Source organism: Lacerta agilis, chromosome 17 (genome assembly GCF_009819535.1).
Source record: "Lacerta agilis isolate rLacAgi1 chromosome 17, rLacAgi1.pri, whole genome shotgun sequence".
NCBI classification, from domain to species: domain Eukaryota; kingdom Metazoa; phylum Chordata; class Lepidosauria; order Squamata; family Lacertidae; genus Lacerta; species Lacerta agilis.
The window spans coordinates 39,902,139-39,928,306 of record NC_046328.1 but is presented as its reverse complement, the minus strand read 5'-3'; the positions used below and the strand labels follow the sequence as shown (position 1 = coordinate 39,928,306).

The 26,168-nt window shown below is 53.6% G+C and overlaps 1 protein-coding gene across 4 annotated transcripts; it reads right to left on the bottom strand.

Moving 5' to 3' along the window:
• Positions 1–222: 222 nt before the first annotated feature.
• LOC117061821 (death-associated protein kinase 2-like) lies at positions 223–23,854 on the bottom strand. Of its 4 annotated transcripts, none has more exons than XM_033174798.1 (13): positions 23,489–23,854; positions 9,490–9,561; positions 8,124–8,272; positions 7,652–7,873; positions 6,847–6,985; positions 6,627–6,756; positions 5,753–5,801; positions 5,273–5,299; positions 4,359–4,511; positions 3,824–3,869; positions 3,500–3,589; positions 2,580–2,663; positions 223–2,404 (listed from the first exon to the last, which is right to left on the bottom strand). In XM_033174798.1, the coding sequence occupies exons 1-13, from the start codon at positions 23,837–23,839 to the stop codon at positions 2,324–2,326; spliced, it is 1,593 nt and encodes a 530-aa protein (XP_033030689.1). In that variant the 5' UTR covers positions 23,840–23,854; the 3' UTR covers positions 223–2,323. The 4 variants fall into 4 exon arrangements, with proteins under 4 accessions (XP_033030689.1, XP_033030692.1, XP_033030691.1 ...); XM_033174801.1 differs by lacking the exon at positions 23,489–23,854 and adding an exon at positions 10,226–10,422; XM_033174800.1 differs by lacking the exon at positions 23,489–23,854 and adding an exon at positions 10,125–10,169.
• Positions 23,855–26,168: the final 2,314 nt, after the last annotated feature.

The following is a 26,168-nucleotide window of genomic DNA, read 5'->3' as shown; positions in this document are numbered from 1 at the left end:
GGGAGTCTGCAACTGCCATGCTAGTAATTGGGTGGCTGTTTAGTCGCTCCCTGTCTCACCGCGGCTTTTCAAAAGCCAGCCTTTTCAACTTGCTCAATTAAGGACTTTAGGTAATGATTTCAAACAGTTCACCCCTGGCAAAACAGGTTGCCTGTGAAGTATCAAGCAATTGACTAAGTAACGAGCCGCAGAGCTGATAATAATCAATCAGGCACAACTTGACAGACCATACAAACACTTTAATCCCCGGACAGCCTTTGCCAAAATCTACGGCAGCCAAAGCTGAAACAATGAACAGGCCACACAAAAATCCTGCGTCCCCAGTCCTGCATTGAAGTAAGCGTTGCGTCTGTGATGACTTATGCTCTTTAAAACTATGTGCATATATATATTGCATGATGCACACACTCCCTCTCCTGCTGGCCTTCGTGCTCAGTTGGGGCACATGATGGGCAAGAACTGACGAAGGAGGGCGGTCGCTTAGGTCTGCTCTGGTGTGCGCATGCAGAGAGTCGTCTTGGCCAAGTGAAATATTGCAAGCAGGTCTCTTCTCCGGCCTGCTCCAAAGGGTACTTCCACAAACACAAGCAGGCAGGTCAGCTCAAAACACAAGCCTTGGGCCAGAGTCACGCACCAGGACAGCAGCAAAGGCAGCTTGAGGAGAAGAGGCTCCAGAGCAGCGGGCGGGAGAGGAGGTGCGACCGCTTGCCAAAGAGGAGGAGGAGGAGGCAGCCCTCTGCCCCAAAGCAAAAGGAACAGAAGAATCTTGCGGCACCTTAAAGACTAACAAATTTATTATGCATAATAAACTTTTGTGGGCCATGGAGGCCTTGTGCAAAACTGTCAGCTGTCCAGTAAAGTCACAAGCGGTGTACGGACATTTAAGACATACAAAATGTATCAAACAAAGCGGCATCAAAGTTGTAAACAGTGGGGTCAGAGGAAATGAAACACAAGGCATTACAAACAGTGATAGCTGCATAATTAACAGAAGCACTTCACCATGTTGGTAATACTTTTTACAATTCTCTCTACCACGCAAACACACGAGTACGAGTGTGTGTGTGTGTGTGTGTGTGTGTGTGTGTGTGTGTGTGTGAATATCTAGAAGACCAGAATCCTTATATACTGGAGCACCCTCTGCTGACCACAAGAGGACCCTTTTTACCTCACTCCACAAAGACCAACCACCCTGAACTCTTAACACTGGACCTCCTGACCTCCATCCCTAGTCTCAGTCCTTGCATTGGCGTGCCCTCTGGTGGCCAAATCTGCCCACTGCAGCTTCCAGAATGATTTTAACCTCCCTTTGAGGTTTATCTGGCATTGACCTCTGCTGTCTACTCTGGGAAGAGGACAACCGTGGCTCAGTGGCAGGGTGTCCAAGGGGCATGCAGAAGGGCTCCACTGACAGCATCTCCAGGTGGCGGTGGGAAAGTCTTCTCATCAGAAACCTTGGCAGGCCACTGCTGCCAGTCAGTGCAGGCAACACTGAGCTAGATGAACCCCAATGGCAGCTTTCTATGCTGAACTAGTTAAACTACAGGGGGGCCACTGAACCATCGAGGCAGGATCTCTGCAAGGTGGGCAGGTATTACTTTTTCCACAGTGCAGACTGTGTGGGTGGGAGATTATAGGTGCTGAGAGAGATAGAGGAGAGAACTTATCTACAGTCTCTTCATGAAATCCTAGAAAGAGGTGACATCTGAATCCTTAAGAATCACACACAAACCACTTTGTGAAGCAGTCATTTAGCTGCTTGACCTTTTAACTTGAACCAAATTCAGCAAAAACAAAAAGCAGCATAGCAGGAAGGCACGTTATTAAAAACTGACCAGGGACCTTTTTTGGTCACGAATTCCTGGAGGAAGGGATGGCTAGTGGGGGGGGGGATGCTGGCATGGGGGTGGTGGAGTTCTGTTCCCCAAGTAGGTCAGAAATAGTTGGGAAGTAAATTTCCCCCTCCCCAAAAGCAAGCATACATACAAAGCATTTTTTTAAAGAAGGCCCAAATGGTTGCCTCTGCTGGAAGCCAACTGATGAAAACGCCAAGCCCCAGGGTGCTGGAGGCAGAGGCAGAGAGAGAGCTGTCACCTACCCAACATGGGAGCCCTCCCTCTTGGCACAGCATGAGTGTGGGGCAACGCAGGCATTTCATGCTGGGCTCCCTCCCGGCAAGCCCCTTCCCTGTCCACACTGCAGCAACCATGGGCTGGTTGTCGAAGGCTGGAGCGTGCCCGAGATGCTGTGCCACACTCTCCTGGGTTGGTGAATGGATGGGGTTGGAAGAGCAGGGTGCCTCCTCCCTCCCGGTGTCCCTGATTCACGAGCAGCTGCTCCTTCGCCTGCGGAAGAGGGTGACAGGGCTGCTGGCCTCCCCCTCCTGGTCGCTCTCGCAGCCGCGCTGTTTGGGGGGCAGAGGAGGGCAGAGTGAAGGGGACGAAGGCCAGGCAAGGGTGGCTTGGGAGGGAAGACGTGGGGGTCAGAGGCAGGGAAGGGTCCCCGGGACAGGCCCCCTCCTCTTCATCAGGATTTGAGAAGCAGGACAAGGAGGCCATCGCCTAGGAAAGGGCACTCACCAAGTTCTCCTCATCCCTCTTCTGCTGGCACAGGAGGCCCATCCGGCAGAGGCGGTTGCAGGCCGAAACCATGTTGTAGGAGAGCTGGAGAGGAAATGCAGAGATGAGGCGCGCCCACGACTCAGGCACACAGAGCCTCTCGCAGGAAGACATTGTGCACCTCCCTCACAGCCCACAGACATCTCTTTCAAAAAGCCTTTGAAGGGGAGATTGTGAGCTGTTGGGATTTGTCCTGGATTTGAAACTGGGCTTAAATACACTCATACAGTCATGCCTCTAGATGCGAACGCTGCGCGTTGCATTTGTCATGGGTTACGAACACGCCGAACCCGGAAGTACAGGAACGGGCTACTTCCGGGTTTGGCAGTTTGCGCATGCACAGAAGCGCCGAATCGCGCTTTGTGCATGCGCTGAATCGCGTCGCGCACATGCGCAAATGCGGTGCTTCAGGTTGCACGCTGCTCATGTTGCAAACGGGGCTCCGGAATGGATCCCATTCGCAACCAGAGGTATGACTGTACTTTGGTTTGCAAACAGAATCCGTGCACTCAATCGGAAGCTGCGGAAGCCCTGTCAGATGTTCGGGTTGCAAAGAACGTTGGCAAACCGGAACATTCACTTCCGGGTTTGCAGTGTTCGGGAGCCAAAACGTTCGAGTCGCAAGGCACAACTGTATGCAATTTCTGAATTGTTTCTATGTGTGCAAGCAACTGTTTTTAGATAGGCTTTTGTTTCACTGCAAATCACTTCAAGTGCCTCGTAGGAAGCAATTCATAAATGAAACTAATAATAATAATGGTTCAGGTCAGATTAGGGCACCCCCCCCCTGCCAAGGGACAGATGTCCCGCACCCTCCGGCTTCTTTTTGCTGACTGGCTTTGAGGGTGCAGGTTGGGGGGGGGGGAGGTTGCTCAATTTACCTTCCACTTCCGGCGAGCATTGAACTTGCGGAAGTTCTTCATGTTGATGGAGGAGCGGCTCCGGTTCGCAACCTGCTTCCGGGTCAGGGGCTGGAAAAAACAGGCACCTGCAGCTCTGCCCATAACCAAAATCCTCCTGCCTCCCCTCCCCCCTCAGTTCAGGCCAGGATGGGGTCAGAGAAGAAACCAAGGAGGGTTCCAGAAAAACTCGACCAAGATCTCAAGGGCTAATCCTGAGCTGGACAGATCCCAAAGGTCTGGCTCAGTCTAAGACAGCTTCACCAGCTGCCTCCCTGAAGCCAGCCTCCCCTCCCATGCTCTGACCTTGATCCAGGGGTGGATGAGGCATTCCTCTGCCGACATTCGGTCTCTGAAACACAGAGGAAAAAACGCATATCTGACTTTCTGTCATTTCCCCGCTGGAGGGGAGAGAGGGAGGCCTGCAGGAGAATCCCTCTGGGGACTGAGCCAAGGTCCCACTAGGAGGAAGAGAAGGAGGGGGAGAATCTCAGCCTAGTTTGCACTCAAAGGCAAACCTCCCTTGTTTGCACTTTCCAGAACAATTTGAGGAGCAAAAGGTAGCCATCCTTCAAAATTTGCACGCCTCTGAATTCAGCTTCCAGCCAAGTCGTGTGTTCATTAGAAACACGCATATTAGTAAAAGTAAGACACAAAAAAATGCATTATGGAAGCATTGCCAAAATGTGTCCATTAGGAGAAATTCATCCCAAAATGCTGATGAGGAGGGCTTTTTTCCATTGTAGATTGCTGTTGAAATGTGGAGAATTGAATTTAAGACAGGAAAAATGAGAACCTGAGAGAACCACCATGGAGAGATTCACCCCTGGTGGGCCATTACCCAGGTTCCTTCACCAACAGCTGCCGGATGAAGTCCTTGGCCAGCTCGGATGTTTGGCTGAAGTACTTGTCCTCAAACTCATAGGTGCCGGAGACGACGCTGGTCAGGGTCTCTGCGTCCGTCTCTCCCTGGAAAGGGGACATGCCGCTCAGTCTGCAAAAGGCAGAGAAGGCAGGATAAAAAGGAAGGCTCACAGCGGGGATCAGGCAGGCATTACTGAGAGCAGGCAAGCATGGGTGGGCGGGCGGGCGTGCAATCATTTAAAGTTATTTAAAACCCTGAATTCTTCCAAGGGAGCTTGCACTTACTGAAGGAGCCTTATGAGCCCACTGCAAAATCAACAAATGTCCTCCTAAAAAATCAACAGCCCACATGCCACGGAGAGTAGCAAATGAGGACCAATAAAGTGGGGAGGTCTTCTGCACTCCAAGTGCCATTTCCTCCATTGCTCCATCAGTGCTGGCAACCTCCAGAACGGAGGGGCATCTGGGAAGAGCCAGCTTCCTTTATTTATTTATAGACTGCCCTTCATTACATTGTGATCGCAGAAGAGCTTCCAGTAAAGGTGCAATGAAAACATATTATACAACACAAAAGGGGGGGAGGGGGGGTCCAATATAAAACCATGGCCAGTAGGAGAGCAGCAAAGCAACAACGACGCCAGACCTTGAGACCAGATTTTGGAATCAAGCCATTCAGGTCATCCAAAGGCCTGAGACAACAGCGAGTCATTGTCTTTAGCACTATTTGAAAAAGTATTTTCTAATTGTTCTTTTCCTCTAAGGACGAATTAATTTTTTTAAGGAATTAAAATCCATCCTAGACGTAAGTAATTCTGGGGCCCTGCACTGCCATCACCAGCACTGCCAACTGCCACCCTCAACCTCAAATACAGGGAGTCTCAGGGTACTTACAAGATGTAGGTAATCACCCCGATGCTCCTGGAAGAAAAAGGGAGAGAGAGAGAGAGAGAAGCTGAAGGGAGCACCCACCAAGTACATTCCTTGACAGGACACCTGGTGACTGGGTAGGCATGCAAAATCCAACACGGAGGGCTGGGCCATCCCAACTAGACAGAGGGAAGACTCAGGGAGGACTGGTGGGACTGGAGGAAGGCCTCAGCCCAGTGGCAAGTGTGGGTGGGTGTCTTCATATTTGACAGGTAAAACACAAACCCAACATGAGCTTAGCTTGTGCACCATTTTCCCTGCGGTGCTTTGGAGGACTGGAGACACAGAGAGAGTCTGGCACGTGAGCACTTCCTGGAGGGCCCTGCTCACTCCATTAGTCTCTCTCTCTTCCCCCACCTGCCCCAGCCACCCAAGGGCATGCAGGATGTTGGCACAGAGTCTCGCGCTCTCGCTCACACACACACACTTGCTACCGCTTCTTACCACATGTCCGTTGCTGTGCCCAGAGCCTCGTAGTTGATCACTTCAGGAGCTGAGGGAGAAGAAATGGGCAAAACGGTATCAGTGTTGAGAAACCAAAAAGGGGGTCCCCATTAAACCAGGGAGACAGGACACTTCCCTGGCCTCCGGGCCCCAGAGAGCCACCACAGCCTCCTCCTGGATTTATTATCATCAGCTTTAAAAAGGAGCCCCTCCTAACCCAAACTCAGGTGCCCTCCAGCTGCTGCTGGAGACCCCACCACCTCCACCACCCTTGACTCTTGGCTGCTGGGCGTCAGAGCCCCACCCCCGACTGGGGTTGGCTTCCCTGCTCTAGACGTCTGGCCCTCTCTGGATGTCGCAGGACTAAAACTCCCGTCCTGCTCCTGGCCACTGGCTGGCTGCGGCTGATGGCAGTTGGAGCTCAACTGCCTCTGGAGGGCCCCACGATGAACAGCACTGCCCTTACCCTCTGGAGCTCATGGGCTGCACTGCCTTAATGGGGAAGTCTCTGGGAGAAGGTTGCTCCCAAAACAAGAGCAAGCAGCAGCAGGCAAGAAGCGGGACGCCCTTTGGGACGCTCTTGCTTCACTGCCCAAACGTTTGTTTTCATTAATTGCGGGTGTTTCTTTTATCAGGTATGCTTAAGCTTTTAAAAATGTTAAGTCGTTTGGAGACCATTTTTTTTTTATAAGAAGCAACTAAGAAGTCTGACTATCAACAACATCATTTTCTCTCTCCACTTTGAACACCTCTGCTGTGGCAAAGTCCACCCAGGCCCACAGCAGGGGCTGAGCTGCTGGTTTGAGGGCATGGGAAATTCCTCCGCTGGGGGCTCTGGGACAGGAGAGGACCCCAGCTTGCTCTACCCTCTTACCAATGTACTGGGGAGTCCCACACAAACTTTTGAAAGTCACGCCTTCCTCGAGCTTCTGGGCCAGGCCAAAATCGATGATCTTGATCAGGGGGTTGGGGACATCCTTCTGGAAGAGCATGATGTTCTCTGGCTGCAGAAGAGATCAGGGAAGGAGATAGGACCAACGCACCCTCAAAAGCCTCCAGAGGGATGCAGGAAGCACCTCACAGGGCTGGCGTACCTTGAGGTCAAAGTGAGCAATGCGCCGGGAATGCATGTAGGTCAGGCCAAGCAGGATCTGCTGCAGGAACTGGATGGCTTCTGTCTCCGTCAGAAGCTCCTTCTCTGCGATGAAGTCAAACAGCTCCCCACCGTGGATGCTGGAGGGAGAGGAAGGGTGGATTTGGGGCAGCTGGCCTGGCGCATGTCCCGGGGCATGCCGCCTCTTCCCTAAGCTGCCTCACTTTGGGAATTATGAGGGGGCGAGAAACATGAGGTGCTACAAAATCAATATTTATTTTGCAGCCTTCTCAAAGGTGTCATGAGACCTGGCGTTTCCCCCCGCCCGGATAGTAGTGGCACCCCCAGTTTTATGAGCAACTGGGAGACAGAGGTCTCCTTCCCCTTGTACAGGGTGTGTCTATGCCTTCCCTTTAGCCATTTGTTCACCTCATGCTTTTCTATGCATTTCTCCATCACCTTCCAAACCATGAACAGCCCGTTCATTTTTAAAAGTTGATTTGCTGTGCAAAGGTGACAGAGCCCTCTGACTCCACCCTTAATTGTGCAAACCAGAAGTGTGGTCCGTGCAACTGAACCCCTCCTGCAAAATGCTGACAGCCTGAAGGCTTCCAAACAGGTTTATTGTTAAAGGAGTTTTTGTGGCCCGGAGGTCACTTTGCAGTCATTTGCATGGAGGTTTCCTTGTTAAAGCTAGGAATCTTTTCAGGCACCACAAGGCAACTTGTTGCTTCTGCTGCAGCAGACTAAGCCAGAGTCCCGCAGTTGGAGCCCCCAATCAGCGCCCCCTCCCCTCCGACACTCACAGCTCCAGGATCAGGACCATCTCGCCCTTCCCGACAAAGACGTCATGGAGGTGCATGATGTTGGGGTGCTGGAGCTGCTGGAGAATAGAGACCTCTCGCTCCACTTGCTCGCGGTCCAGGCCCAGGCGGCTCCCCTTTCGCTTCCGCACCTTCACAGACTTGGCGGCATAGAAGGAGCCTGTGCAGCGCTCCTGGCAGCGCCTGACCACCCCAAAATGCCCACTGAGTGGGGAGAGAAGGAGGAGAAGGGCAGCAACGATAAGAACACAGCAAGAGACCTTTGGTCAGGTCAGAGCAGCAGCGGCCATCAAGCTCTGCACTGTCTACACTGACTGGCAGCAGCTGTCAGGAGCCTCCCCCAGCTTCCCTCTGAGATGCCGCTGGGGGATGGGCCCAGAAGACCTGTTCTGTTGTCCCCAGACCCTCCTGGCCCTGCTCTTCCTACCAGCTGCCGGTGCTCCTGGCTCCTCACCTGCCCAGCTTCTCCAGCAGCTCGTAAAGCTCATCCACGCTGCAGTGGCGGAAGGTGGCTGACGTGGCCCAGCCCGGCCGTGGGCCTTGGCTGTCGGGGCTCTCAAAGACCTCGTCATTGTCCTCATCATCCAGGCTGCACAGGGCCTCCTGCAGAGAACAGGGATGGAGGGCAAGGTCAAAGGATGCCACCCCTCTCCACCTGCCACCCCCAGCAGGACCCCGCCTGCTCTGGAGCCGTGTGACTTCACCACAGAAGCTGACAGACCCACTCCCCACATTCTGCCTGCTGTTGGTGTGCAAGGCACCCATTTCCCTGAGCGCAAGGTGGAGGGGAGGAACTTGGCAAGGTTCACTGTAGGTGGCAGCAGCAATGAGGGCTGAGGGGGAGCTCTCAGGACATCCAGGCTGGGGGGAAACTGGACCTTGTAGAACAGAACCAGCCCCCACTCAAGGATAGAGCGGAAGCAGGTGGCTGTGTCCCTTTAAAGCCCACTATGTGTTAACAGAAGATGTGGTGGGGAAATGCTGCACGGTCTGCCCGACTCTTATCGGCAGCCCCTGCAGTGGGGGGGGGGCACCCTGGTCTCAGCCCTTTCCTACCACCCACCCCACAGTCGTAATTAAACTCTGCCAACTGTAGTGCAACTAGGCCATTTTGGACCTGGGACTTTATGGTCTTCTGCAAGTTCCCCAACTTCTTTAGACATTAATATTGTTATGTGTTTGTGGGTGCCAGACTCCCCTAAATCCCTGGACCCAGTTAAGTGTTAGAATTTAATCAAGGTTCTTGGTAGAAGGGTAAGAAAGCAGGAAAAAAATTCACATCCTGCAACCAATGTGCCCCTTTGGTTTCAGATAATACATGGGTAAACAAGTCTAAAAAGCCAGGGACACAATTTTTCACGGCCCTCTAGTGACTCTGGTGGCTCATTGACCAAAAGTAATGTATTTAGTGTTAACTCTGGAAGTGTAGACCCAATTCTGACCAAACTAAACTTCCTAGAGCAAAATATACATCATGTCAGGAATGAACCCTGAGTGTGTCTGAAACCCCTGACATCTAGCAGAGCTCAGAGATTAGGGCAACAGGCAACAATATGCATTAAATCTGCTCTGACACACACAATTTTCTCCCACCCCCTATGCTTTACAAACAAATAAACACACTTGGCCAACCCTGATTTTAAAAGAAAATAAGCACCCTGAGCACACGATGTGAAATGTTTAAAACTTCCTGGAATCACAGAAGTCTCTGGGGACTAAAGGAAGGGCTCTTGTGTCACCCAACTCTGTTAACTGAGCATGCTGGGAACCAAAGCTGGGACGGGGAGGGCGCAGCCCTGGATGCCCCCACACCCACTTACCTTGGGGCTTCTGGCTAGGCCCCCCACCTCACCACTGGCAAGGACCTCGCCCCCTCCATCCTTGGCCATCAGCTGCAAAAGGAAAGGAACCGGTCAGCTCCTGCCGTGGGAGGGGTTGCTTTCCGCCCCCATCAGTTGCGGGCGAGCCAGACCCACTGTCGAGCAGTCAGGCGGTGCTTTGGAGGCAGAGAAACGTCGGGCAGTGGGCAGTGGGGCAGTCTCACGGCGGGGGTGGGCGGCTCCAGTATCTCTGCCAGGACCGAGGCGGCCCTTCCCCACCCGCACCGGGGAATTTCATATCTGCTTCCAGCCCCCACTGCCATCCATGTCCCACACTTTCTCACGGCCCTTCAACACGTGCGCGCGCGGGAGGGGCCTCTCCCAGGCCGGCCCCCGCCCCGCAGCCCCGCTCCCTCCGCGCAGATCTCTGCCTCCCCGCCGGGGGAACGGTCGCGATTCTGCTCCGCGGGCCTAGTCGACCGGAGAGAGGACCAACTTCCTCATTTGGGGGTCTCGCTCTCTGCAGACAGGCCAGATTCCCCCCCCCCCCGCCGCAGCACCCAGCGGGGCGATCCGAGGCTGCAAGAGACGGAGCCCCCTTTTCCGGGACCCAGCGCTCAGCTCCGCGCACTCACGCGCTCCTTCTCACGGGCTCCCACCCGCGCGGCCCCTCTTGCTGCTGCTGCTGCTGCTGCTGCTGCCGCCGGCGCCGGCGCCTCTGAGCTCCGGGAGGCACCTGCAGGCGACCATCGCGACCTCCGGGCGCTTCCACTTCCTCCTCCTCCTCTTCGTGCTCCGGCAGCGGCGGCAGCCAAGTCCCCTCCCAGCCGAGGAGCCTCGCCCTCCTGCGGAAGGAGCCCTCGGCACACCTGGCGGGAAGGGGCGGAGAAGAGCGCGGACGCGGCGCCCCGCCGCTGCCCAGAGCCCAAGCGCTCCCCGTAGGCGCCCGAAGCTGCTTTCCACGCACCCGATCCACCCCAGGGGGAAGCGGGGCAGCGGCAACAGGGCCGCCACTTCCTGCAGGAACCCAGCAGGTTTTCGCTGCGCGATGGGCAAGAGTTGCCCCTCCAGGCGGCAGCCGCAGAAAAAACGAGCAAAGCGGGATGTGGTGCGGACGGGCCACTCTCAAGCAGCTGCCAATGCGATAGCGGCCTGCTGCATAAGAAAGCACAACCCCGCCGCCTATGAGGTGCAGGTCGGGGCCTCTGCATGCACACATATATACTGTATGTGGCTCTGAATGCCCGTCCTAGGGGTCACAACAGCAGGAGGCGGCGGCGACTGGGTTCAGACCGTGCTTGCAGGTTTCTCTGGAAGGTCGGACGCTGCCTTATCTGCCGAGTCACAGCACTGAGTGTGGCTCTTCGGGCTTTCAGATACGGGGGCCTTTCTCAGCTGCTCTGCACCAAACTCCGGCAGTCCACCCCTTTGCCAGGAGAGAGACCCAAGGCTCGTCCATCTCCGGGGTGATGTAAAGGGGGAGGGGGCGAAATGCCGGGCAAGGGGGCCGCCATTGCCCAGGCAACTAAAGCGAAAGGCAGAAACAGGAGGTGGCGGCAGAAGCAAGAGGGGAGCATGCCAGGAGGAGAGAAAGGGAGGGGGGGCCTTGCTTCACGGCGCCCCGACCCAGAAAGAAGCCTGCTGCGCGTTCAGAAGCTGCCCCGCGTAAACGGGCCACGGGAGGGAAGCGAAAGAGTCTCGCTGGTGCGTCGTTTGAGCGGGCTGTCTCTGTGCAACAAGCCGCGGCCGGCCAGCCAGCCATGCCAACAATCCCACGAGCCAGGCCGGGTCCCTGGAGCATCAGCAGCCAGCGGGTGGAGGCGCCTCATTCCCGTCTCGAACAGCCAGAGGATCCTCGCCCTGGAGACGGGAAGGAGCAGGGCGGGCCAACGCATCCATCCCGGCGGACACATTCCTTCCCCGCCTGGAGCTGCTCCGGGCGCGCATTTGTCTTTCCAGCTGGCCTCGGATGCCCCAAACGCAGCAGCACAAACACCTTATTTGAGGCAGGAGGAAAAATCGGGGCGAGGGCGGTGGAAATATGTCGCAAGCGGCAAATTCCTGGACTCGGAGGGAGGGAGGGAGGGAAGCGCGCCTCCCAACACGCAGGCTCGGGGGAAGGAGGGCGGATAATCCCAGGCAAGCTAGTCCAAGGAACCAGCCAGGCGGCGTTGGTCCGTGCTGAGAAAAGGTCCTGGGGCCCCTGGAACAGACCCTCCAGGGCGGATCGTCTCCCCGCCCCGTGGAGCTGTTCCCTCCAGACACCTCAGTTGCGCTCTCGAGGCGGGAGGAAGGCGGGCCGGCGGTGCCTCCGGCTTGGGATAGCGCGCTAGAGCAGCCGAGTTGCGATCCTCTGCCGCCGCTTTCCTGGGAGAAAAGCCCGCCTGACAGGGCGGCAGAAAGGGTCTTACTCCCGAGGAAGGAGCTGCCTAGTGGGACCGTCGTCTCCGGGGAGGCACAGAGGGACTCCGCGGGGGTCCCCTGCTTCAGGGACGAAGGAGACTTGCCTGGCCTTGGTTGCGGCGCAGCTCCACTGCGGGTGGGGGAAGGAGGCTGACAAAGGAAAAGGTCCAATATAGGGTCCACTTGGACAAAACAACGAGGCACAGGCTAGGAGATGGAGCAAAACAGCAGCCAGTAGGCTTGGCCTTTATTGAAAGAAAATACGGTCGCGACCGGTCCTCCACCCACCCAAGAGAAGCAAAATGGAAGGCCCCGAGCAGGGGGGGCACTTTCCTTATATTACCTACCCCATCACCAAGGTACGCCCCTAGAAACGTAATTTTAATATTCACAAGACGGGAGGGGTTGAGAGGAGGTTACAGTAAAATTTACATAGGGGAAAAACAAGTTTGCATATCAGGAAGGATGGCAGGAACCGGTGAATGGATCTAGGGTGGGTGTAATACACATTGAAGGTTTCTTCTGCGTCAGGACAATGAGAAAGCTCCTAGGAGGATGTCTGCTGCCATGGTAGCTGATGGATGGGTGCTTGACTGGATTATCGGGAGGGGTGTATCTCCTCCTGCGGACGTGACTCGCTGCTTAGGGGATTATGAAAGCCACTGAGTGGAGAGTCCAAAAATTATGCAGTATCGAAATAATATACTTCTGATGATCGGAGGATGGCGGGGACCGAGGGGTTAGAAAGGTTATTTTACAAGGAGCAAATAGACACCCGAACCAGGCAAATCGGACACTGCGTTCAGGAGTTGTGGATTTTTACAATAATAAATATTTCGAGCTGTCAAAATTGGCCACCCAGCGTCTAAATTGTCCATTTGATACATTGTTGCAAGTTATAATTAATAGTTTCCCCAACTGGTTACATTTTGGTTTCGATTCCATTGTTCTCCCAGCAGGGAGCCTGTCAAAACCCACTTAGTGTTCAGTCAAGCGTGAAGGTGATGATTGAATCATAGTAGCTGGTCTGAACGTTCCATTTTGCAGGCTGAGCTGAATGCATGCTCCTGATTGGTGGGTTGTATGTTCATTGAAGAAAATGGCGTGTAGGAGAAGCGATTTTGACAGCAGCGCTTCTCGGGGCTAATTTCGGGGTGCAGATCGGGACTTTTGGGGAAACCCTTTATCGCGAGGGCTTGTGTAGGTGCTTGTGCGACTTGTGAGGGGGAAAATTCTGCAACAGTTCCCCCCCTCGGAGATAAGATCGCAAACGGGGTCTTTGCGATCCTTTTCTCCGCACAAGTTGAGGGCTTCTTTAAAGGGCGAATTCCTTATTGCGCAGGGCAATTACGGGTCTCATTTCAACGTATTCGGATTGGTCATACCGCAGGTCGCATTCCCTGATAGTTGTGGAAGGGGACAAAGGTGAGGGGAAACATGCTCTACCCGTACGGCAGCACATAGGGAAACAATGCATGGCGCAGCAAAATAGAGTGATACATAGAGTAACGGCACACAAGACAAGGAGGATATTGCCCACCAGTTGCTTCAACCACCCCGTCCCTGGCAACCAGTCCCACAGAGAGACATCAGATAGACCCTCATGCTGAATACCCTTCAAGTCCTTGGTCAGTTCATGGATGTTGTTTAGGTGGCCAGTGATATTTAGGGTTTGATCAGAGACAAACGTACAACATTCTGCCCCCACCAGGGCACAAACCCCGCCCGTCGATGCCAGAACATAGTCGAGAGCCAATTTATTCTGTAGCGCCACCTGGCGGACTTCCGATAGTTCAGTGAGCATAGATTGGGTGGCAGCATTCGATTCTTCCATAAAAGTCAGTAGGATGTCTGTCAGCTTGAGAATATCTACATGGTTGGCACCTGCCCCATATGGAGGAAAAAGGGCTCTACCGTAGGTTTCCCCATTGGCCTCCACTTGGGAGTGGTCAGACAGAGATTTTTCTCTTTTGTTTCGCCGTCTCCCGGTAGGTAGTTCAGGGGTAACACGTATGCCAGGTAGTATAAGTCCTAAGTAGCAGGTGCCGCGAGAATGGGGGCTGGCCCAGACATAACCCCTGTGCCCACATAGCCAGAACAGTCCTTGCAGGCATGTACCAATATGGCCAGTGGTGAATGTGCGGAGGAAACATCTGGCCGTGGGGTTAGGGACCCAGGAGTCAGGGAGATTCATTACCGTCCTCCAGGCAGAGGTGAGGTCTGTCTGGGGCTTGGGAGCATTATTGTGCCAAAGGGTTACCCTCCCCGATAGAGAAATGTCAATAGTGTACTCACAGGAGCTGTCCCCTATCATACGATCGTCGCCAGTGAATTTGCGGCATAAGTCTCCATAGGTAGGTCCAGTTAGGTATATGTATTGGTTGGTCAAGTTTACTGCTGTCAGGTTCCATGCTGTCACGTTGGCAGTGAGGTATTGTTGTAACGTCAGGGGAATCCCGAGGAAGGGAATTCCGCTCTGGATGTGGGCAGGTGTGTTAGCGCAAATCCAGCAATTATCCATTTTGGCCTGTTCGGCTACCTTGGCAAGTAACTTGACATAAGAATTTGAATGCCAAGTGGACAGGAGGTTTCTATTGATATTTGACAACAGTTCCCCCTTTTGGCGAGGGGCCGTTCCCACGGGGTGAAGGGGGTCTTGACGGTGGAGTAAGGGCAGGGAGGAAGCCAGTCCGCCACAACGTTGGGGTCCGGTGTTGTCCCAGACCTGCAAGTCAGGTGAGGTGGAATGGTGCCACCCTTCTAGGTATGCCTTTCCGTCCCAATATTGAGCGACACCAATGTCCCAAACACAACAAAAGCGGCGGAGGCATACCCCTTGTAGAGTGGTCTTTCGGGGCGCGGTATCGACTCTCTGACAGTAGAAGCCATACAATAGCCGAGACGAAGGGTGATGTTTGTCGGTGTATGTGACCTCCCCACCCCCAATGTCCAACAAAGTCCAGTTCAGGGATTGCAGGGTTTCCCCATCCTGGAAGCGATTGTAAGATCCATTTTGGCAACGTGCTCGGAACCAGGAGTCGTCCAGGGTAAGTGTAAATTTACCCAGGGGAACAAAAGAAGAGGAGCGTATAAAGAGTTCCCAGCTTTGCAGTGGTGTGAGGTTGGGAAAAACAGAGTGTCGAAGGAGGACACGGGTTTCGGGAAGGCAAAAATCAAAATCTCCCAAGCGGTCCAATGTGCCTTTCCGGACCATATCGACAGTCCCATAATCCAGGTATTGTTGGGTAACATTTAGTCCAGGGCACCAATTGACGGCCGGTGAGGTGGGGGCAAAGGTAGCGGAGGTCAAAGAGGCAAAAAGAAGTGGAAATAGGAGCGGTCCCATTCTCTAGCTGAGCCGTCAGGAACTGTCAGTTGAGCTGTCAGTTGAGAGCTGTCAGTTGAGCTGTCAGTTGAGAGCTGTCAGTTGAGCTGTCAGTTGAGAGCTGTCAGTTGAGCTGTCAGTTGAGAGCTGTCAGTTGTACGGATGCGCATGCGGATGGGTGGTCTCGCAGTGTTGCCTGAATGCGGTAGCAGTTCGGAAGTCCAACGGGACGTCGGGGCGTCTGGTGGTGAGGCGGAAGCTGGTCCGGTCTGTTGGGCCCGATCCCTCGGCCCCGATTCTGGTCCGGTCTGTTGAGCCCGATCCCTCGGCCCCGATTCTGGTCCGGTCTGTTGGGCCCGATCCCTCGGCCCCGATTCTGGTCCGGTCTGTGCTGTGTCGGCCGGTGACTGGTCAGAGGTTGGTCCTGTCTGTTGGGCCCGATCCTTTGGCCCCGATCCTGGTCCGGAGGGTGCCGATTCCTCGTCGTCGCTGTCAGTGCAGGGGATGGGCGGCCGGGAGAAGGTCGGGTCGGTCGAGTCCTCGGGTTCCGCAGGTTCCGCAGGGGGGGGCACGGCCTTGCAGCGCGTATGGTGTAACCAAGAGGATTTCTCTGCAACCTTAAGAGAGGTGAGAGTCGTTAGAAGTACCTGGTAGGGACCTTCCCAAGTCGGTTCCAGAGGTGTCTTGAGGTAGGTCTTGGTGAGGATCCAGTCTCCCGGGTGGAAGGAATGAACGGTCTCATCCAGTGGAAGGTTCTGGCTGGCAGCTGCATATTTATGGAGAGAGGTTAGTTGCTGTTGAAGTTGAATGACATATTGCGTTAGTTCGGACTCCCCTACTTCAAGCTCAGAAGGGGGAAATTGGGTGGTGTAGACAGGGGAAGGTCTCCCGAAGAGTAGTTCATAAGGGGAAAGATTTAGTCTCCCGGCAGGGCAACCACGGATGTTATGTAGTACCAGAGGTAATGCGTTGATCCACTTGATGCCTGCGGTTTTACAGAGCTTACCCAATTGCAGTTTTATTTGTTGGTTAGCCCTTTCTACCTGGCCAGAGGAAGGTGGATGGTAAGGGGTATGTAGTTTCCACTTTATACCCAGGGCTTTCGCTGTCTGCTGTACAATGTCGGAGGTAAAATGTGTGCCCCTATCAGAGTCTATCTGTCGAGGTACCCCAAAGCGAGGGATGATTTCGTGTAGCAGGATTTTAGCTACCACCTGGGCAGTCGCACGTCGGGATGGAAAGCATTCTACCCAACCGGTTAGTTTGTCAATTATCACAACAGCATGCTTATAGCCCTGGCACGGGGGTAGATCAATGAAGTCTATTTGTAAGCTCTCAAATGGCACAAAAGCCCATGGTCGTGCTCCCGGTGGGCATCTAGCTGTATGCTTTGGATTAAAACTCTGGCAGGTGTGACAGTTCTTCACTGCTGCTTTTGCCGCTAGTGCCAACCCCGGTGCATACCAGTGACGTTGCATGCATTCTACCAACTTGTCACGTCCCCAGTGAGTGCAGTGGTGGAGGACCCGTAGGTGTTTAGGTACCCAGAGCTTTGGCATAATGAGCCTGTTGTCAGGGAGGTGCCAAACCCCGTTCTTGTAGACAGCCCCATGCTCTTTCCATCCCTCTATTTCTTCAGGTGTAGCGGTTCGGTACATTTGTCCAAAGTCTACGTCTGCAGGGATGTGGGGTCCTAGGAAGTCATGGGTGGGTAGTAGACTGAGTAATGCAGCTTCCTGTGCCGTATGGTCAGCGCGCCGATTTCCCACAGATATGGGATCCCTCCCTTTAGTGTGGGCTTTGCAGTGCACCACGGCAATGGCTTCAGGGAGGTGGATGGCAGTCATAAGACGTTCCACCAGAGGTGCATGGGCGATTTGGGTGCCTGATGAAGTTAGGAAGCCCCTTTGCAGCCATATCTGTCCCGTTGCATGCACCAGGCCGAAACAGTATTTTGAGTCCGTATGAATGGTGACTTTCTTCCCAGCGGCTAGTTCGCAAGCCCGTATTAATGCAATTAATTCCGCGGCTTGGGCACTGTATTTAGGACTAATTGGGTTAGCCTCTAAGATGTCGTCCTGTGTCACCACTGCGTACCCACTCTTCCGCTCCCCCCCTATCATCTTGGAGCTACCGTCTGTATAAAGGATTAAATCAGACTCCGGTAGCGGGAGGTAGTCGAGGTCTTCCCGCGGTTTATCGGCGTGGCGGACGACTTTGGAACAGTCGTGGTGAGGGGTCCCATCCTCAGGGAGAGGTAGCAGGGTGGCAGGGTTCAAAGTGTTTACCCTCTTAATGGTGACGTTTGAGGGGCTAAGGAGTATTGCTTCATACCTATTAAGCCTCTGAATGGTAAAGCGTTGGCACCCTTTCAGATTAAGTAGGGTAGCCACGGCGTGCGGGACATTTATGGTCAGGTCATGTCCTAACACTGTTTCCTGAGCCTTCTCCAGGAGTAATGCTGCTGCTGCTACTGCCCTGAGACACCCGACATTCCCCAAAGCGGTAGTGTCCAGTTGGAGACTATAATACGCGACTGGCCGGTTCCTCCCCTGGAAGGGTTGGGTAAGGACACCAGAAGCGACTCCCTTGTGTTCGTGGACAAACAGGGAGAACGGCAGACGGTAGTCTGGGAGACCCAGGGCTGGGGAGGACCTCAGTTCCCTCTTTATACATTCAAAGGATTCCAAAGCCTCTGCTGACCAGTCGAGGCGGTCTGGAGCTTTCTCATGGGTCATGGCAGTGAGTGGGCGGGTGAGTTCGCCATATCGGGGGACCCACGCACGGCAAAATCCGCTCATGCCTATAAAAGATCGCAATTGCTTCTTTGTCTTGGGCAAGGGTAGCTTAATGATGGCGTCGATCCTGTCCGTTGTTAGGGCTCGGGTTCCCTCCCCTAGGATGTGGCCAAGGTATTTTACTTCCCTTTGGCAGTATTGGATCTTCTTTGGTGACACCTTGTGCCCCTTATAGGCCAGATTCGTGAGCAGTGTTATGGTGTCTAATTTGCATGATTCGTGGTCCTTAGCGCATAACAAAAGATCATCTACATAAAGTAAGAGCGTGGACCCCCCCGGCAAAGTGATGTCCAGTAGGTCTTGGTAGAGGATAGTGGAGAAGATAGCAGGAGATTCCACGTATCCCTGAGGCAGTCTAGTCCACGTGAGTTGACCAGTTTGCCAGGTAAACGCGAAAAGAAACTGGCTGTTGACATGTATAGGGATGCTAAAAAAGGCAGAGCATAGGTCCACGACCGTGTAAACTATAGTTCCCCCAGGTATAGAGCTGAGCAGGTGGTGGGGGTTTGCCACTACCGCATGTCTAGGTATCACAAAGGAGTTAATTAATCGGAGGTCTTGGACTAAGCGCCATTTTACTGGGTTGGTGTTTGGTTTGCGGATAGGGAGCAAAGGGGTATTGCACGGTGAAGCACAGGGCACTAGAACTCCCATCCGCAGAAATTCGTCAATCATGGGGGTTAGTCCATCTATGGCCTCTTTGGGTAATGTATACTGCTTGGTGCAAGGAAAAGGGCGATCTTTCCGGTAATTAATTTGTACTGGGGTAGCAGATTTTAATAAACCCACTGAGGTAGACTCCATGCCCCATAACCAAGGGGGAACCGCATCCAGTAGCTCTTTGGGTAGGTCAATATTTAGAGTGTTTATTCCATCATCATGCAGGAGTACTCCTTGAAAGTTGAGCACGGATTCCTCAGGCATGTGCAAATAGATCTTATCTTGGCCGCATTGAATAGTGGTGTTTAGTTTGCAAAGCAGATCCCGTCCCAATAGGTTTACCGGACTAGATGTTAACAGAAAGGCATGGTGGACCGTCAAATGTCCGACTGTGACTGTGGCTAGTTTAGAAAGGGGACAAACTCTTGGGATACCGTCCAGCCCCATAACAGTTTTGGACTCGTCTCCTGCAGTTAGATGGCTATTTGTTAACGTGGAGTAAGTCGCCCCAGTGTCCAGAAGGCAGTCGTACAAATGCCCGTCAATTTCTATAGTGCAGATTGGGTCCGTAGCCGACAATGGTAGAACCGGACATAATAGTGTACCGGGATAGGGATCTGCGGCTGATTGTCAGTATTCTGGATATTCTTCCATTACCATTTCGCGTTGAATGTTAGGACCGCGAGCTGGTGGTTGGCTGAATGGGTTGGGGTTTTGGGTAGCGTGTCCACCAGAGTTTCTAGGAAGGGGCGAAGGGGGTATTGAGGAGTATCCGAGGTTCTGGACCCTGGCTGGATTATGCTCATGAACGGGTCCAGATCCCTTGTGTCTGTAATCCTTGTAGTCCTGCCTAGTGTGTGGAGGGAAGCTAGGCTGGGTAGGTCGGTGTTCTGGGACATCCATTCCTGAAGTCCGTTGCATTAAGAGTGGACAATTTCTGCGTAGATGGCCCTTTTGTAAGCAGTTGAAGCAGGTACGCGTGTCCATCTGGCGGGGGTCAGACTGATCGTACCATGGCCCCCTCCGTGGTTCCCGTTGGGCAGGGACTGCAGCCGAGTATGCTAGCACCCTGGGGTTATCCAATTTTGGGTCCTTACGCTTCCTATCGTCTCGGGAGTTAAAAACAGATTTCGCTATCGACAGGATCTCATTTACGGATTTCCCATCGTAGCCTAGATGGGCGTTTAAAGCCTTTCGTATATCATGGGTAGCCTGATCCTTGAAGAAGCCTTTAACGATTACTTCGTTTTGCGGGCTTTCCGGGTCTATGCCACCCCAAGTTTTTATGGCTGACACCAGACGGGTGTAATAATCGGAGGGGTGTTCCTCTGGCCCTTGAAGGACGGATTGGACTTTCGTCCAGTTAACAGTTCTTTGTCCTGCTGCTTGGAGGCCGTCCAAAATGGCCCTTTTAAATGTCTTGAGGTACCATATCCCTGCAGTGGTGTTATAATCCCAGGTGGGGTCGACAGTAAGGTTTTGAGGAGTCAAAGGGCTAGTACCTTCGGGTCTATCGGTCTGATAATTGTCCTTAATTAAGATTTCTCCCGCCTTGGTTATGATCTCCTTCTTTTCTGCATCGTTAAAAAGGGCACCGAGCAGCATGTGCACGTCGGCCCAGGTTGGGTTATGTGTTGAGAATATAGTGGCGACCTGTCGGTAGCATTTATCAGGGTCGTCCCTTAAGGAAGGCATTTTATCTGACCAATTCATCAAATCGGAGGTAAGGAATGGTTGATGTGTAAACACCATGCGGGGTGGATCTCCTGCTCTAGCCGGAGGAATGGGCAAGGCGCGCAAAGGGAGTACAGTATCCACTTCACCTTCGGTTTTACTGCGCAGCCTGCTGGAAACGGGGGGCGATGCGGGGGATGTATCCTCCTCTTCATCAGGGGCGCTTGCTAGACCCCCCTCTGCTCCGGTTGCAGCCTCACGAGGCAGTGATATAGAACTCGGAGGGTTAACGATTGGATTGGCTGTGGCAGGTTGCCTATTTACCTCCCCCGCAAGAGCGTTAAGGTTCTCCGGTCTAGGGGGTCGAGTAGGTTCAGGGTAATAAAACGAAATAAGTGACCGGTCCAATTGTTCTTCTTCAGTCCGGATCTCATCATATGGGGGTGGCCTGGTGGGGCTTAATACAGCCATCTGTCGGGCCACGTGTAATTGTTGAGCCTTAAAGATCTCTCGGGCTTCTAAGAATGCATTCAGGTAGTACAGCTGTCTGGGTTTTTCATCAGCTAAGTAGAGTTTGAGCGCTTGTATCTTTGCTTCATTAAAGGAGCCCTGAGGTGGCCATCGGGATCCTTGTTCCAAATGTTGGGTGTAGGCAACCCAGGAAAGGTTGCATAGATCACGCAATTTGGACTTGGACAAGCCCTCCTTGCCTTTCAGTCTCTTCCATTGAGACAAAACAAACTTAAGTGGGGTGTCTGAGTCCACCTTAGCACAAGCAAGCTTCAGGGAAGCCTGGTTGTCAGGGGGAATCCACCCTGTCTCTTTGGACGATTGGGATCCCATCTTTCCTTTGAGAAGAAAGCTACTGACTAATCCTCACACTGAAGGAAGTGAAGGGAGACAAAAGAGGGGGAAGGGGAGAGAAGAAAGAAAAAAACCTTTCAGTACAACGGTTCTATCTGAGTCGCAGCGTTTCCTCAGTCCGAACTGGGCATCCTCCGACGGAACGTACTGAGGAAAACACTGCGAAGGGGAACCTCTAACTCTGGATTTCCAATTTCTTATATACAGCAGCCACCGTCCACACAATCAACAAGACCTGGGTCTATCACCCACAAACACTTTGTCAACCCCCTTTTCTTGCCATGAGCTCTTTTCCTAGTGTGGGGCCCTTTTCATGCATATTTACCTCCCATTCTACAGCCACGACAGTCCTACCTAGCGTGTCACAGCTAAGGGTTTCCTACTGGACGCTCGCGCAGTGCGATGCCAGATCAAAAACCCAGGAAGGAAAACGCGGGAAACAGAACAAACGACCTTGCGTTCTCACATACACGGGTCATCCTTTAACAAAAAGTCGCCGTGTAGGAGGGGCGGCTTCGTTTGGGATAGAATATAGAGAAAGACATAGATAAAGAGCCTCCCAGGACCGTTCTGGGCATCCTCCGACGGAACGTCCTGGGAGCAGGAAAGGAGGAAAAAGCAACTGTCGTGGCTTATCCCAGTCAACCCACCACCCTCTGTGTCTAGTCTTTCACCATACTCACGTCCGAAGAACGTCCCCTGTCGATCCCGGGATCCTTGTCAGCCGGCTAGACCTTGCCTTTGCTCCCCTGTCCTGGGCCTCAGGTAACAGTTGATTACCGCCCGGGAAAAAGGGAAGGGAGGAAAAGGGAAGATCCCGGGCAATTTGCCCAGTGGCGCCCGATCTCCCTCAGCACCCCCTCACCTCTTCACAGGAGAACCAAGAGTCCCTTCGTGGTCGCCATCTGACAAAGGAAAAGGTCCAATATAGGGTCCACTTGGACAAAACAACGAGGCACAGGCTAGGAGATGGAGCAAAACAGCAGCCAGTAGGCTTGGCCTTTATTGAAAGAAAATACGGTCGCGACCGGTCCTCCACCCACCCAAGAGAAGCAAAATGGAAGGCCCCGAGCAGGGGGGGCACTTTCCTTATATTACCTACCCCATCACCAAGGTACGCCCCTAGAAACGTAATTTTAATATTCACAAGACGGGAGGGGTTGAGAGGAGGTTACAGTAAAATTTACATAGGGGAAAAACAAGTTTGCATATCAGGAAGGATGGCAGGAACCGGTGAATGGATCTAGGGTGGGTGTAATACACATTGAAGGTTTCTTCTGCGTCAGGACAATGAGAAAGCTCCTAGGAGGATGTCTGCTGCCATGGTAGCTGATGGATGGGTGCTTGACTGGATTATCGGGAGGGGTGTATCTCCTCCTGCGGACGTGACTCGCTGCTTAGGGGATTATGAAAGCCACTGAGTGGAGAGTCCAAAAATTATGCAGTATCGAAATAATATACTTCTGATGATCGGAGGATGGCGGGGACCGAGGGGTTAGAAAGGTTATTTTACAAGGAGCAAATAGACACCCGAACCAGGCAAATCGGACACTGCGTTCAGGAGTTGTGGATTTTTACAATAATAAATATTTCGAGCTGTCAAAATTGGCCACCCAGCGTCTAAATTGTCCATTTGATACATTGTTGCAAGTTATAATTAATAGTTTCCCCAACTGGTTACATTTTGGTTTCGATTCCATTGTTCTCCCAGCAGGGAGCCTGTCAAAACCCACTTAGTGTTCAGTCAAGCGTGAAGGTGATGATTGAATCATAGTAGCTGGTCTGAACGTTCCATTTTGCAGGCTGAGCTGAATGCATGCTCCTGATTGGTGGGTTGTATGTTCATTGAAGAAAATGGCGTGTAGGAGAAGCGATTTTGACAGCAGCGCTTCTCGGGGCTAATTTCGGGGTGCAGATCGGGACTTTTGGGGAAACCCTTTATCGCGAGGGCTTGTGTAGGTGCTTGTGCGACTTGTGAGGGGGAAAATTCTGCGGGTGGGGGAAGGAGGCAGAGTCGACCCCCTGCTCTCGGGCTCCGTAGTAGCCCCAGACCCCCCAAACCCCCACTTGCCCTGCCCTTCGCAGAGCAGCGGCACGGGGCGAGTTCCTAAGAAAGGCAACGATCCCCCCTCGGCGGGACCGAAGCACAGCCGCCCGCCGCGCGCACCTGGAGAGTGGCGCTCTCCGCCCTCCTTCCCACAGCCCTGCGCGGGAGGCCAGCGAGCCCCGAAGGGGGCATAGACAGGGCGCTTCCCTCCGCCGCCGCCCCGCTTACCTCCGGTCCAGCAGCGCTGGCCCGAGAGAGAGCAATCCAGCCTTCCTGCTCCGGCCGCAGCTCCGACGGTCTGGTCCTGGCTCCCTCCGAAGAGGAGGAGCCGCCCCGCCGGCCCGGGACCCTTTCCTTCCCGTGGGCACCTCGGGGGCTGCTGCAGGGCGCGCTCCGGCTGGAGAGTCCCTTCCAAGGGGCATCTCCGAAAGACACCTCTGACTCCCTCCTCGCAGGTCGGCCGCGAGCAGCCCAGCCTGCGGAGGGCCCTTTTCCGCTTGCAAGGAGAGCCCCTCCAAAGAGGCAGCCCTCTTCCTGACCAGGCCTCCCAGCCGCTGCCCAGTGAGGAGGACCTTCCATCCTTCCAGCTGAGAAGCCAGGAGGCCTCTCCCCTGCACGCTCCCAACTGCAGCTCGCATAGAGCCCCCTGGAGCAAGGCAGTCAACCAGCTGTTGGGTGTGTAGAACAGGGAAGGTTTCTTGCGGACTTCCCATCCCCCAAGGACCCACCTGGACATGCATGCACGTTGCTTCCAGCAGCCTGGGCACATACCCTTCCTTCAAGAGGGTGGACACGGGTGACCCAAGCTTGAAGAACTGTCACCCAGACTGAAAGCAAAGTTAAAACACTCTGGAGTTCCTGGGGTCAGCCATGGCGTCCCTCAGACCATGTGGTGGGCAGGACTATATTTTGGGGGGAAATATGAACAAATTCCTATGCCTAGAGATGCATTTTAAATAAAAGCACACATTCTATTCATGTAAAAACACGCTGATTCCCGGACCATCGGTGGGCTGGATTTAGGCGGCGATTGGGCTGCATCCGGCCCATGGGCCTTAGGTTGCCTACCCTGAACCCTCCCCACTCTGCTTTTCTCTGCCTCCCTTGACCAGCTGCAAGGCGGCAGGTATCCTTTTGAGAGACTGGTGGTGCTTTTGCAGTTATCAAAAGGCTGTAGCAAACTTGGGGAAAGTGCTGTCTGCACACAGTAACCAGCCCTGGAAGCTGAATACCAAACAGGGGGGGGGGAGTGTTATTGCCTTCATATCGTGCTAGAAACGCTTCCGTGGGCCAGGGCTGCTCTGATTTCTGCAGAAATCCCACCCTCAATTCTCAGGGGTCAGTTTGGATGATGCTGGAGAGCGATTACCTCCTGTCTTTGTGTTCGTGTAGCTGCAGCTTTGAAAAATCCAGGCTAAGGTCAGGCAAGGTGAAGCTGTTGTTACACAGGCACAGAACATAAGAGAAGTCTGGCTGCAGCTGGACCCAGCCAAAGGCCTGCATCCTGTTCTCATGGTCAACCACAAGGACCTTAAGGGGAAGCCCAGAAGCAGGACCTGAGCTGAACAGCAGTGACAGGAGTTCAGAAATGCATGGTGTCTGAGCCGGGCCAGAGCCCCATTGCCCAGTGGGATAGCTGGCCCACTGTGCCTTCTCTGGCTGCCTCCTCCAGCCCCCAACTGGCTGCTCTTGCACACCTCCTAGTGCTTCCTGACCTGGGGCAGGAGAGGAGTTATTTTTAATCCGTCTGAACTGGCCTAGCGCCTGCTGCCCACTTCTGCTTGGCTGGGACTCCTTATCAGAACGGACAGGAAGGCAGACGCTCCCCCAAGACGTGGCTGGTGACAGGAGAAGGAACATGGCTTCTCAGGGCCGGATGGGAGAGAGCAATGGGGAAGAGGAGGCAGCGCAGGCCTTTGCCCCTTTTCTGCCCCTGGGCCAGAAAGAGAGATTCAACCACAGCCTCCTGGCGTTGATTGTTAAGGGGGCCGTGAGCTGTTAGGAGAAATCTCCCGCACCCTATTCTGCCCACAGATAAAACTTGCAAAATTCATTGGGGAGAGTCAAATGCAAACTGTATCTCAGAGGATCTCCCAACCGCTATGAGCACCCTGCCCAAACTACAGTTCCCAGGATTCCTGGGGGAAATCCATGACTGCTCAAAGTGCTTCTCCACCCCACATCCGGGCCCAGCTGTCACCCTGCAAGCCCCTCGGAGGCATGAAGCATCCCCAGGAAACACAGAAGCTGCCTGAGGCCCCTTGGTTTGAAAGGGAGGAAAAGGAGTCCAAAGGGAGTCGGAGGGTGGAGACTGAGGGGAGCCCAAACAAACCATACTAAAATGTTCTGAGGGAGGGGAAGTTCATTTAAAAGTTTTATTCTTTTATAAAATCTCTTTCCAGACAGTTTCATAAGATAACGAATAAATTACTGAATGAGAGCTTTATTTTGGAATACTGAAAAAAGAGAGGCTTTTCTAAGTACTAAAATGTTAAGGGAAAAAAACTAGAAATTGCTTTTTTTGTTTCTGTTTAGAAAAAAATAATAATACCCTAAATACAGAGACATCATCATTCACCCAGAAATTCTGCCACAGTGAGGGGGACACGCCCTCCAAAAATGGAAAACGGGCTCCAATTTGAAAGACAACAACAACAATGAAGAGAACACAACAACCCCACGGTGGAGGATGTGAGACCAGAAGGCCGGGGATTTCGAGGGCCGCTTGATCAGGCCCAGCAGCAGAAGAATCTGAGGTGGGGCGGCCAGGGGAGGGGAGGGGTGGCAAGAGAGGGCCCACCCCACAGTCACAATGGGGTCTGGGCAGAGGCCCCAGAAGCCAAGAGAGTGGGAAGCCCAGGTTCATCCAGGGGTGGAAGCCCAGAGGGTGGGTGATGCCACAGGCCTT

Bases quoted from the DNA above. Each gene is read 5' to 3' on its own strand.
- LOC117061821 (XM_033174798.1), bottom strand. From the start codon at position 23,839: ATGGAAGGTCCTCCTCACTGGGCAGCGGCTGGGAGGCCTGGTCAGGAA. The intron at 9,562-23,488 runs GTAAGCGGGGCG...TTCCTTTTGCAG, and splicing joins CCAGCGCTGCTGGACCGGAG to CTGATGGCCAAGGATGGAGG. The intron at 3,590-3,823 runs GTCAGAGCATGG...TGTTTTTTCCAG, and splicing joins TCATCCACCCCTGGATCAAG to CCCCTGACCCGGAAGCAGGT.